The 12,752-nt window shown below is 59.1% G+C and overlaps 3 protein-coding genes across 3 annotated transcripts; all 3 read right to left on the minus strand.

The window, feature by feature from the left end:
• Window positions 1-1,994: 1,994 nt before the first annotated feature.
• On the minus strand, window positions 1,995-2,548 carry TRAVEDRAFT_73195 (uncharacterized protein; the record flags this gene model as incomplete). The annotated part of the gene is made up of 2 exons (XM_008042490.1): window positions 1,995-2,430; window positions 2,481-2,548. The coding sequence occupies 2 exons, from the start codon at window positions 2,546-2,548 to the stop codon at window positions 2,301-2,303; spliced, it is 198 nt and encodes a 65-aa protein (XP_008040681.1). The 3' UTR covers window positions 1,995-2,300.
• Window positions 2,549-9,734: 7,186 nt separating this feature from the next.
• TRAVEDRAFT_49598 (uncharacterized protein) lies at window positions 9,735-10,355 on the minus strand (the record flags this gene model as incomplete). The annotated part of the gene is made up of 3 exons (XM_008042098.1): window positions 9,735-9,893; window positions 9,954-10,207; window positions 10,256-10,355. The coding sequence occupies 3 exons, from the start codon at window positions 10,353-10,355 to the stop codon at window positions 9,735-9,737; spliced, it is 513 nt and encodes a 170-aa protein (XP_008040289.1).
• Window positions 10,356-10,836: 481 nt separating this feature from the next.
• Window positions 10,837-12,002, minus strand: TRAVEDRAFT_49599 (uncharacterized protein; the record flags this gene model as incomplete). Its single annotated transcript, XM_008042099.1, has 3 exons — window positions 10,837-11,113; window positions 11,412-11,866; window positions 11,916-12,002. The coding sequence occupies 3 exons, from the start codon at window positions 12,000-12,002 to the stop codon at window positions 10,837-10,839; spliced, it is 819 nt and encodes a 272-aa protein (XP_008040290.1).
• Between the last annotated feature and the right edge of the window lie 750 nt (window positions 12,003-12,752).

Raw genomic sequence — 12,752 nt, forward strand, 5'->3', positions numbered from 1 at the left:
GCCGATCGTGAAGAAGACGAGGATGCAGAGGACGATGCGGAGGAGGAGGGTGGGGGAAGGCGTGCGCGTCGACCTGGATCGCGAACTGGCTGTATGCGGCCGGGTGCTGGGAAACTAGGCTGTCCATTATACGGGGAGTACTCTTCAGAAGGGCGGGTGCGAAAGTGGGGGCCTGCGAACGGGACTTGGGATACAGAGACGAGAGAGAGCGTGCAAGTGGGTGGTGCGGGACGTGCTCGGCCTATGTATAACTGCAGGCGGGCGGGGGGAACAAGGATGGACGGGGACGCGTCGGGTGAGCACAGGACGATCGGGCGGGAGGAGAAACTGCGGAGATGGACGTACATTACTGTGTGTGCGTGGGGGTCCGCGGAGGACGGGTGAGACAGGTGCACGCGCGAGAGCTGGCTCAGGAGGGCGCAGCGAGAGTGACACGGACCTCGGCGGGACAAGCAGACAGCGCAGGGGCCAGGGGCACGGACGAATTATCAAGCTGAGTAGTAGGGCAGGCAAGATAGGAGGACGTGTGATTTGGACAGGGATTAGAATTAGTAGGGCACACGCTCGACGGCGAGCGGGGCTCTGGGGGTGAGGTAGGGGAACGGGAGACGCGGCGGCGGGACGGAGGGAGAGGGAGGGACGGGGCAGGGCGACGGCGGAGGGAGGGCGAGGTGATTAAGTAAATCTGGCAAGCCTCGATGCGGCGCTCTCCCTTCCAGCTCAACATAGTCGCCCACCCGCGTCCACCACGCTCTCTCCCAGCGCTCCGACCTCGAAAGCGACCTCAGGCTTTTCGCCCGACTCCCCTTTCGCCCGCGAGCCTTTCCCGGACGTCCTCCGGCCAGCCCGGCGCACAGCCCACCTCCACCCGCCGGGCCTGCCGCCCCCTCGCCGCCTCGAAATCGCACACACACTCTCTCTCAACGCCATAATGAAATGATGTTCGGCCTAACACATACGCACGCGCGTCGACATGATCGCTCGCGCAGGCTTAGGAGATCTGTCCATTCCGCTCGGACGCGGACACGGACCCCCACGCGTTCCTTTGCACATTCCACGCCCTCCCCTCGACACCGAGCGTGCGGGCCAGGCAACGACCGGACCGACGGAGGGGACCCGCGCAGATATTCGAGGACCGCTTGCGGGGGACTTTTGGCAGGCAGACGGCCATCCTGCATGCAACGGCTGCCCTGGCAGGTCGCACAAGAAGCCCGGAGTCGAACAGGATGCGCCGTGAACCTACGCGAGCCTTGACATGGCAGATCGCAAAGATCCCCGGTCCCCAGCCTCGCCTGATGCCTTCGCTCAAGCAGTTGGCCTCGGGCTTGTCGTGATCCCTCTCTCTGCACGGTGTGTCGCGTACACGACCATCTCGAGCTCGGCATAATTAATTGCACCTCATGGCACTGCTGCTGCACTGTAACATCCATTGTCGCGGTCGACCTCGCCCACGCTCAGCCATCGCATCGGCTGCACGTCCCCGTAGACCTGCAGGCGTAAGTCAAGCTCAGGCCCCGGCCATCCTGACATCTGTGCCCTGCCACCGCCCCATCATCATGACGACTCGCCCTCTCATCATCAGCCCGCACACAGCCTCCCGCGCACCCGCCCGATTCGCCCTCGCACGCACGCGCGCATCACACGCACCTCCCATCTCCCGATCACCCTCGCCGTGCAGACTTTCAGCTCGCATCTCTCGCCCCGAAAGGGCGCAAGTTACCGCGCGCGTGCTCCTTCATTCCACCGGGCGACCTCTCTGGCTCGACTCTACGCGCGAGCTTGACTCTGCGCGCGCCCCCTCAGCAGCCACCTTTCGGCACCGGCCACCGCCCCAGTCAACGCCGAACGGTGAGTAACCACCCCCACGCGAGCGAATAAGAAAGAACAACGACCTCGGGAGGCACCCGCCCGCACTCGCGGCTCGCCATACCCGACCCCGCGCAGCACAGCATCGTCGAGCCGGCGCGCGTGCCCATGGCGATGCTTATTCGCGTCCACGCACGGTACCCGAGCGCGCCTTCTTCGCTCGTGCGCGTGCGGACCCGAGAGGGCCCAGGGGGGACGGGCTTGTGGCACCGGCGGGTTGAGCGGGCGGACGCAGGTCGGTTCGGTTCGGCGGGGGCTAACACAGTAGGTTGTGGCCCCGGAGAGGACGCCAATCGCACTACGAGCTCGAGACCGGGCTTATGCGGGCGCAGGTCGGTTCGCTGAGGGCCCGGTCCGCAGGCTTTGGCTTTCGCTCGTCGAGCTCGGGCTGAGGATCGTACTTCGTAGTGTATGCTGGGAAGGAGGTGTGTTGCCTACTGCGGCGGGCGTGCGCTACGGGGCCCGCCGTGCGCTGGCTCAGTAGGGTTATTGAGCTGCGTGGTTGGGAATACCGAGCGATGGTGTAGGATCAACAGTTGGGATGCTTCGTGGTCGGATGGCATCCTGCATAGGGATTTGCGGGTCCGTACATGCATATGCGGCCGCGAACGTACTCGGCATCGGTTACCAGCGCACCCGGGGCCTCCTCGAGCTCAACGTCAACTTTTGCGCTGAGCGCCATGTACGTAGCAGTAGATCCAGAGAGAAATTCATTTCACCCCATCACCCCTCAAACTCCCCGACGAAAATCGCACTATCCATATATGTCAACAGCACTTCCATCACACGATCGCCCACCTCCCGAAGCCCAGGAATATCGCTGTGTTCGCCTTCGCACCTCTCCGGCCCTTCAGTATCCAGATTCGAGCCCCCTTCCGCCGGTCGGAAGCCCGCCCCCGCTTCTCGTCTCACACGCCCTCTCACCCTCCTCCGCCGGGTCGCGTCTGCGACCCTGGGAACGCCCGGCATGCCACTCGGCATCCAGAGGGCCCTCGTGGCAGACGCAGCAGTGAGAGCCGTGACAGCTGCCCACGAAACTCGATGAGTTGACCGCAGACGGCAGTACAGTGACGATCGTCCGTCCGTGCGTACGGCTAGCTGACCACCGTTACGTGAACGGGGTTCTGCCTGATTGACTGCTGTGACAGGGTGCTGATAGTGGGCGAGCGGGCGGGGCGGTGGACGTCGTCGATGGCCATGGTATGATGATCCGCCGGCAGGCCTCCTCAGATCTGTTCGTGAATTGGGGGTCTGTTCCGGGCTGAGAGATGGGGAGATGTGAGCAGCAGCGCTAGCACGATTTTGATCGTACGTAGTATCGTCGTACCTGACCAGATCCGAGTCGTCCTTCAGCATACTCGCAGTCCCCTTCAGCCAGAGCCGCATAGAGCCAGAGAGCGCCCCTGCCATTGAGTGCAGCCGCGTCGCGTCCACTATACACCGCAGACAGCCGCCCCGTCGTCACATTAGCACGCCCTGAAGACAACGCACCGCGGACGTCCGTCCGGGCTCGCGCGAAGCATCGACGCGTACGGCAGCTCGGGCCCAGCCGCCCCCACGCGCACTCTTCGCACCTTCTCGTCCCTGGCCGGCACGGGCGTCATGCGCCAACTCTATCTGCTTGGACGTGCCCGCCGCCGTATCCCCCCACCCGCAGCGAGATGAAGCCCTTCCCCCACACGCGATCGTGTTCGAGCCCGACGGCGGAGACGACGTACCCTGCAACTCGCCACCCCGTCAACGCAGTGTTCCAGGGACACAGAACAGAGTGTGGGCGAGCTCGGACGCTGTACGATAGCCTGAGCCTGAGACGCAGACACACTCCCGGCTGACGTCGTCTTCCTTCCCCTTCGTGCAGGCACCAGGGCCTCGCGCGTGGGCGAGCAGCGTCGCGCAGACACCCGCTGTCGTCCCCAAACGGCCTCGTACGCGCACAGCACAGACGCGTGGGCGTGCCCCCGCGTTCGTTGTTCTCTTAGACACTGACGGCGCCGTCAGACTCGCGCTTCGCGTGCGCTGGAGGCGACAGCGTGACGCGGTTCTGCGTCAGATCAGGCGTCGGACGTCCGGCGCACTCGCGCGAGCGGATTGCGTCCACCCGCCATCTGGGCAGACGTGTTCCTCCAGTGAGCGACCCCCCACTCAGGGCCGTAGACAGTCGAAGCCTCGAAGTCGCGAGCGAGATGATGGACGGCCCGCGCGAGGGACGCAAGGGGTGACCATACGCGCCCCCAGAGCGGCACTCCGACTGTGCGTGAGAGATGAGAGTTGTCGTGGACGGCAGATCCGTGGCGGAGCCCCGGGATGGCACCGGTGTCGTCGCATCGGGCTCCTTGGGCGTCGACGCGGGCCGCCGCCTCTCTGTCCTGGGGACATCGGAGGCTTCGCATTTGTATATCAAGAGCGACGTTCCTTGCCAGTAGCGAGATTCGCCCGCGAGTCCGCGGGTAAGTACTGGCATTGACAGCATCCTCCAATGTCCGCCCCGGCCCGCGAGTGCGACGAGAACTGCATGTCCCTTGCTGCTTGTTCCCGCGTCGACGTCAGCGCCCGTAGGTGTGTCTTCTCGTGCGAAGTCTCGAAGCACAGAGCTACGTCCAACTCTGAACGAGCCCTGTTCCTCCGCAGTCAACAAATTTCCGGCTGACGGTCGAGTAAGACCTCTGCCCAGCTCATGAGGAAGCATCGTATAATAGCACCCTGATGAGCCAGTCTGAAAGCCGCGGGAGCACGCGAAGGCGGCGGCGGAGATGCGCAGCGACGAGCGCACACTCGGATGCGCTGGGCATCCCGGGATTCTGAACTTAGCACCGGGCCGCGCGCCCTCCTACCCCCGCTCAAAATAGCACTTGGGCGTATATTCCCGGAGTAAGACACTATGGCGCCCTGGGCTGTATCACAGGCAATAATGCCTTGAGGGAGGCGCACGGGGCGCAGCGCGGCGGCGAGACGAGCTTGGGATCCTGCCCGCGATCGCAGTCGCGCACCCCCGTTTGCAAACTGTGCGCGGTGCGCCGTATATCATGACGCCCTCCTGACGAGCTGCGTGGACCCTCGGACGCAGCTGGGATCCGCACATCCCGGCACTGGACGTGCAGACTGGACGCGTCAAGCTTGACGTATGTTCCGTTGCAAACAACTCGAGACCGCAGTATGCGGTGCATCGTCAAGCATTATGTCCATCATCATGGGCATGACGATGGAGACGAAAGGGTGCTGTGGTCCGTAGGCAACCCGCGACCGTGAGTGTGGTGGAAGAATGAAATCAATCATATACACCAGTGTGCTGCGTAGGGCGAGGTGCCTGGCTAGAAAGCGTCCAGCCTGGCCTCGTTGCGTCCCGTCGGACACAATTGAACGGTAGAACAAAGTGCTCACCAGGCGCATCGCTCATCCCGGGCTACCAATGGCGAGGTGGCCATGTTTGAACGCCGGACAGGGGCGTGCTGAACACAGGAGGATGCGCCCCCTGATCGATCGTGTGGCGGCGTACCGCCGGAGTGAGCACAACGGGCGCCCATTATTTTGGTTCGTGCAGCCGATCGAGCTTGAAACCTGGGACAAGGAGCGTAAGCAAAGAGAAACGGTAGAAAGGTAGAGGCCACCCTTCAAGATGCACGCCTCTCGGCGAGGGCGGGCAGTACTGAAAGCAGAGTCCAGAGTCTTGTTACGGAGTCACGATCCTGACGCGTCCTCTAGGGGCGCGCCAGGGTTGACACTGGTCCGATGATTGAGTGTGCTCAGCCGATGTACCTGTATTGATGACGAGCACAAGGATTACCGCTGGTACGAGGTCCTGAAGGCGACGTAGATATTATGGAAAGAAGAGGCGACTGACCGGGAGCTCGTCATGATTTTGTGTAACGCACACGCACCGTGACCGAAAGCGGTGTACTACGCAGGCATCCTGGTGTGGTACGACCCCTTCAAAGTAGCGACTGGATCGAACACCACGATGACCGATCGGGATAGAAGAGAACAGACGGAAGCAACCGCCGACGCGGCGTCTTGACTGCTGACCGATGCCTGGCACAAGTGATCGGCATATACTAATAGCAAGCGGTCGGCCAACACGTATAGGAGGCTTGCTTCAGGGTGCCGGAAGAGTACTGGTAAGTTACAGACCGAACGGTAGGCGGTTTGAGATCCCTTACCAAGCACAAACAATATGTCTGTCTGCCGCTATGCTCTGTCGTCGGCCTGAGTAACAAATGGGCCTTGCGGGCACATGCGTAGCGATATGGTCCATGGGCACCGCGGAAAACCAAGTGATCGGGAGGAGAATGTTGCGACATAGCAAGGCCGATGGGGCGACTCGAGCCCTCGCGCTGAGCACCCGAATTGGGCGGGCTTAAGGGAGGCCGCGGTACAGCAATATTTTAGATTCGTTGTGCAGCGCCCAGCAGGCGGCCGCTGGCATTCGATATCTTTGTGGGGATGTCAGAACTTTGGGGAGGTAGAATATAGCTCTCATGCATACCTCAGCGGCCGATGCAGATGTTCCTCCGGGGGGCCAACGCGCATCCACGACGACCCATGGAGCGCGCGACAACGGGGACGAGGTTACCAATTGCTCTGTTTTTGATGTACTTCTTACTCTAACGGTGCTCGACATGAGGGTAGAGTCGACCCGTCCGACCGCCCCCGGAGCGCGCCGTTGGAGAAATGGAGGGCGTACGGCGATGTCTGCTCGCTCGCTCGCCGGCATGACTCGCGTCCTCCAGAGCCCGGGGCGTCAAGCGGGGAATACGCCGCCAGGATGGACAAGCCCGAAACGAGCAAAATCTCGTCCAAAAACATCAGCCCTGCTCTATATGTCAACAAGTGATGAGCGCGCACGACGACTCACAACACGGTAGAGACGGGCTGATTCGGCGCTGCACCCGCCATGTGCCCGGCGTGCGTACACAAGCCCACGCTACGGACGCCGCAATCCCTAGATCCGGTTGGGGCAGGCTTCGTGATACTTCCTAAGGCTAGCGCAAACCCCGCTCCCGGTGATCTCGCGGCGCCCTAACCAGAACGGGCAGGATCACGGAATGTGTAGGCGTCTGTGGACACCAGAAGGAGGAGGATTAGCGGTGCAGACAGCGGGCGAGCCGCCCGTTTCCCGCTTGGCGCGCCCCGCGGGGACGCGTACCGCGTGAAAGAAGCGGCCTGCGTGCGAGATGATCGTGGTAGAATGCGGCGAACACAAGGGCAGGTAGGCGGGGAAATGCTCACGGGCAAGGACGTGTTGGGCGCCCCGGAGACGAACACAGCCTGTCTGCGCAGTCGTGCGCATCGCTCGAGGGTCGCGTTCAATGTGTTCAGGCAAACCGCGGTGGTGACTCGCGCCCGAAGGCCTTGTACCCTGAGGTCGCATCAACGGGTAACTGTCGGATAAGCAGAGGCTAAGAGGAGCGCGGCGGGTTGCTGTCAACGACAAGTGCGGCTCAGCGCCTGCCTCGGTGCTAACCTATGCTAGAAACTTAAAGGCGCGTTATGAACTCTCCATAGGATTCGGTCCGACATGCGAGTCACAGAGAACAAATGATGCCATGCTTGTCGCAAGTCGAAAGAGACGTACGGGAGTGTGCTTCTCCCACGGTGATCGTGTGTTTTCCGTGTTACGACAGGTGGCCTAGGATACTTGACCATCGTTTTGGTCGATGCGCAGAGAACTATCCACCGCAAGCGTAGGTGAGCCGCCAGTATGGCTGTTAACTTGAAGCGATTCAGACGTGGCAAGTAAGGTGGCTCAATACGGCACACACCAAGCTAAAAGTCGATCTGGTGGCGTGCACGGCACTAGAAGACGAATTTGCGAGCAATAGAGTGAGTTTGATACATGCAGACTGCGAGAAGATGGGTACCTCACCAGAGATCTTTGCTATCACCCTCCGGGCTGATCGTCGTTCCTCAGCAGGCGCCTCGGGCGGGGTGCTGTAAGGCGTCTGCGCAGTGTCGCCACAAACATTGACATGCAGTGCGCGATGATGCAGGGCCGGCCAGAGTTCACAAGACAGGGACAAGGGCAATTTACACAGCTGCTCCCGGTCTTGAAAGCCCGGCACACAGGCTCTAGAGAAATGCGACCGGGGTCCGTGTCTCCGGCTGACAACACGAGACCCTCTGAAGTTGGCAGATGTGCAAAATCCCACGTGCGACGCCGGACATGGAGTAAGTAGCCTAGCTGTTTGAGCGACAGAAATAGAGGCCGGGGTTATGTAGGCCACATTGTGATAACTTGGTGGATCGAGAAGCCATGCAGCTCCCTCATTTTTTAATGGACACTTGAGCAGGCAGATGCGTATGAACAGCTCCGCCAAGTGTGACGACAAGGCTTCCCCCTTGTGTCGGAGACTACCACCGCAAGAATAAAAGCGACACGATATCGCCGATGAGTGCATGTCCACGTACCGTACATCGTCCTGCTGGACACTCGCGCCCGCCGCCAGGTACGAGGCTAGGTAGACATATCCTGTTTGAGGGCCGAAAATGGCTGCCCCACTTCATTTATGTAGTACCTGGTGCTGCTGCACGTGTAAAGAAACTATCATTCATCCAAACTACGAGTGTGATCAGTATGCGTGCAGTGAATCAACGACAGCGACACTACGCACTTGAAAACATGTATCCAACCACCATTTCCCATCTGCCGTGCACTGCTGAGCTATTGCGAGACTTGCTAGGATCTCAGCAAGCGAGTTACACAGTATTTGAAGGTTTGTATGGTATCTCCGGGCGATGTGGGTTGTGGGTTGTGGGTTCGAAAAACGAGGTAGACTGATAATCGTCGGGGTCGTGTCACTGATCGCCAAGATTTCCTGGGTGAATATCGAGAGCATTCGATTATGAACACGACGGCAGTCGATAATTTGAGCTTGCGAAGATGAGGAATAACGCGGAGCAACGAACGGGCACACACCAACTAAGCGGAAACGAACGTTGGAAAAGATGACCGGGATGAGAGGTGACCCTTAAGGATCTCGTCGACAGCTGCGCAACGACAGAGTGCTGAAGACCAAAGAAACAAGTCCCGGAGAAGTAGCACTAGTCACAATATTGTTGTCCGAGGATGAAAAGCGAACGCGAACAGGACAAGACTACTGCTTAAGAATAGAGCATAAGAGTCCTAGTCAAGACGCGTTCAATAAGCGCTGGAACGCGCTCGGACGCAGGCTCAGGCTGACGCAGGCACGTCTCTCTTCATGCCCGCTCACCTGCGCTCACGCAGTCTTGCAACTCTTTCACCCGATCTCCAACAACCCCTAGAACATGTCGTCTAAACCGTTGCCCTAATCATATCTGGAAGAAAATATGACGTTCACCGCAGCTGACTTGCGGAAGTAAGCATCCGGATACCCTGCCTGGAAGCGCGACGACATCAGGAGACGTCGTAGCGGCATAACTGCTCTGGGCTCTACATATCAACAGAAAATATGGGGACCCTTAAGGGCTGACCGCTGAATACTATACGCTAGGCTGGTACACCCGTGAGATCGCCATTGCCACCCCCGCCGAGATCAATACGGCGGCGCCCACCCATCGGAACTCTTTATAGTCCCAGTGAGTGACCACCTATTCATACAATGCGACGCTGAAGCCAATTCCTATCTGCAAAATCCCTCAGTGTGTACAGTTCGCCTTCTAGACTGGAATGAAGGCCGTGTTAGCTAGAAGCTGAGGCATAGCTGACCGCACACACGCACCCTCCACCGTTGTCAGTGACTGAGCGTCCATTATACCCTCTCCCCGCCCTCAAATTCTCCTCCCGCCGTCTTGCTTAGTGGGAGTACCTCAGCCTTCCGATGCGACCACAGAGAATAGAGAATGTCAATCCAACTCAAGGTTAGTCATCTCACTAACATATAGTATACGTAACGCTAGCGTACCTGATTTGTGTGTTCCTCCCAGTCGCAATGAGTTCGAACTCCATGCAACTCAAGCATTTTGCTTGCGATGGTGCGGTACGGTTTGAGACCGCCGTAGTGACCCCAAGGGACGTACGGGTCGTCCCAAGGAGGTTTAATCTGGTTGGGAGACTGACCAACAAGTTGTCAGTCCGGCAACTCGCTTGCGATGGGGCCCGGTGGGCTACGAACACTGCAGTGAACCCCAGCCTGGATACACGGGTCCTCCCATGGTGACCTAACGTGGGTGTGACGCTGAGCTATAGCTCGCGGCCGCTTCTTCAGCCGCTCGCTTCCGATGGGGCGCGGCAGGTTGCGACCTCTGCAGTGGCTCCAGGGGACACATTCGTCGCCCCATGTCGACAAACGGGCGTGAACCGGCGCAGAGTTTGGGATATCGCGGTTGTCCACAGAAACACCTTCGGAAGCTTGCGGCATATGGTCGTCTTCTGTCGCGTCAGTAGTAACTCGCGGGCAAGGCACGACGGACGCACCTCCTCGAACCGCGCTCTCAACCTCGGCATGTGCATTGTCGACGCTTACAACGCTCGCGGTCTTCATCTCGTCGAAGGATTGGTCGTTGGAGTGCTGCATGAGTGTAGCGTCGTGTAGGGAGTGTTGGTGGGAAAGGGCGTGTTGGTGGTGGTGAGTAGAGTGAGATGAACAGTGGACAGTGGCTAAACCGGTCTTTTAACCACTGGCAGGTTTGAAGCGCGCAGATACTTCGCACGGTGAGCGATCGAATCTCACCTCTGTCGTCTTGATTGTAGGCCTGATATGGTGTGTGGCAGGTACTATTTGACTGTACCAAGTATGGACGGCACATAATATCTAGTGGGCGCAACGTAGGCGGCATTGACTGCGATTCAGGCCCCACCCACACAGGCAGACACGCAGAGATGTACTCGACGTGTCGTGATCACATCATGACCATGCATAACCTATGGTGAGCACATGTTACAACCGGTACAGTATTGATACATGGGAGAGGATAGTCCTATTTCCGTACAAATCATCGAACCTTGGGCAGCTGCTCTCGTACAACATCTCAGCTGGTATCTCTTCCGTCCCAGTCTCAAGCATCCGCGCCCACCACCTCATAATCCCGCCAGCGCGACGCCAGTTCGGGGGACCATAGGCTCCTGTTCCCATCCCAAGCATCGAACGCGAAAAGTCGACGCTCGAAGTTGAACACATCTTTCTCAACGTGGATTGCAACGGTCTCCAGCGGCAGGGCTCCCATGTCGGATACCGCCTCGTTCATCCACTTCACGAACCCGCCAAATCCATCTCCGTACCCTCGCGAGAAGCGCGTGTAGTCCTTGCCGACGATTGGGCTCCATACCAGCTCCCTGAGACGTGGGAGCCTCTCCCGCGCTCTCACCTGCTCAGGCGAGTTGTATCTTAGGCCGTCTACTCGATTCGCTGCGAAAGGCCCTCGCCAAGGTTTTTGCGATGACGTATACGTCTGCAAGAAACTCATCAGCGTCAGCTCCTTTCTTGATCGAGCAGTATGCAACTGACCGTGTACAACCCAGTGTCTGCAATTTCCAAATACCCCAGTCGCGGCATATTCAGGTTGGCGCAAATTCGGATCGGCGACTCCCTGCGGCCCCCACACTCGAACACCCGCTCGATGTGCAGGCTCACGAGAGAGCTTCCGAAGAGACGACAGCGGCGGCGACCCCCCAATCCGCGAGCCACACGGACGTCGGAATGTCCACCGCCAAATCCTGGATGCGTTGAGCGTAAGTGTTGCTGCATTCGCTTTCGATAATCTTCTCATAAAAGCGATAGAGCGCGGGCACGCTGGTGACCTTGGCCTTTGCGTACAGCGTCCGTTCGGCGATCGACCGCATGCCACTAGACACACGGGCAAGGCGTGCGAGGTCGGCCTGGTCTTCCACGTGTGGGCATATCTGCATCCACAGCTCGGGGGGAAAGTGGATTTCCGCAAGGCGAGTGCTCTGCGTCTGGACCGGCGGGTGCTCGGCTTCAGCATTGGCAGAGCCTTCCATTTCTATTGGACGTGGGGTCGCCTCTAAGGCACTTGAGTCTAGGTCCGTGTCTTCCTCTTCCGCCAATAAGTGGACCAAGTCAAATTCCTGATTGTCTGTCAGAGCACTCTCGCGCGGGCGGGCCACTGGCACGTACCGATATATCCGTGTTTAGCCACATAAATTCAGTATCGTCCAAGGCTTTCGTTTCACGGAAATTCGGTGAGCCCCAGTCATTCTGCATCTTCATTAACAGTCGTTGAACGTTGAGATGTCCAGGGTCAATCAGAGGCGACGGTTGATGAGAGCGAAGGACAAAGTCGAGGCAGTGGCTAACTTGCGACTTTCACCTACCTGAAGCGCCCTTCGAGTAACCGAGGGCTCATTGTTCCCACCCCGTGGAAATTATCAAAGTGAGCAGCGTTTACTAGTAACATACACTGCGGAAAATAATATTTGTATACCGTATAAAGCATTCGTCCTCCAAGGCCCTCCAAAGCGAACACATCGCTGAACATTGCGTTCATAAGCACAAGTATCCCAGCACACGTGCATGAGATACAAGCCTCCCGCTACCGGGATCAGAAATAGCACGCATACATTGAACGGTGATCAATTTCTACACTGGTTTGCATACGGTAGTAACATACTCGCGCGGACAGGCAGACTCCGGGTAGTCTAGTGACCCCAAGGGACGTACGGCTCGCCCCAAGGAGATTTAATCTGGCTGTGAGACTGACCAATGAGTCGTCAGTCCGGCAACTCGCTTGCGATGGGGCGCGGTGGGCTACGAACAATGCAGTGAACCCAAGCCTGGATGCACGGGTCCTCCCATGGTGACCTAACGTGGGTGTGACGCTGAGCTATAGCTCGCTTCTTCAGCCGCTCGCTTCCGATGGGGCTCGGCGGGTTGCGACTGCTGCAGTGGCTCCGGGGGACACACTCGTCGCCCCACGTCGACGAACGGGGAGCTGCTAGTGCGTTTGTGGTCACT

Source organism: Trametes versicolor (assembly GCF_000271585.1).
Source record: "Trametes versicolor FP-101664 SS1 unplaced genomic scaffold TRAVEscaffold_8, whole genome shotgun sequence".
In the NCBI taxonomy this organism is placed as follows: Eukaryota; Fungi; Basidiomycota; class Agaricomycetes; order Polyporales; family Polyporaceae; genus Trametes; species Trametes versicolor.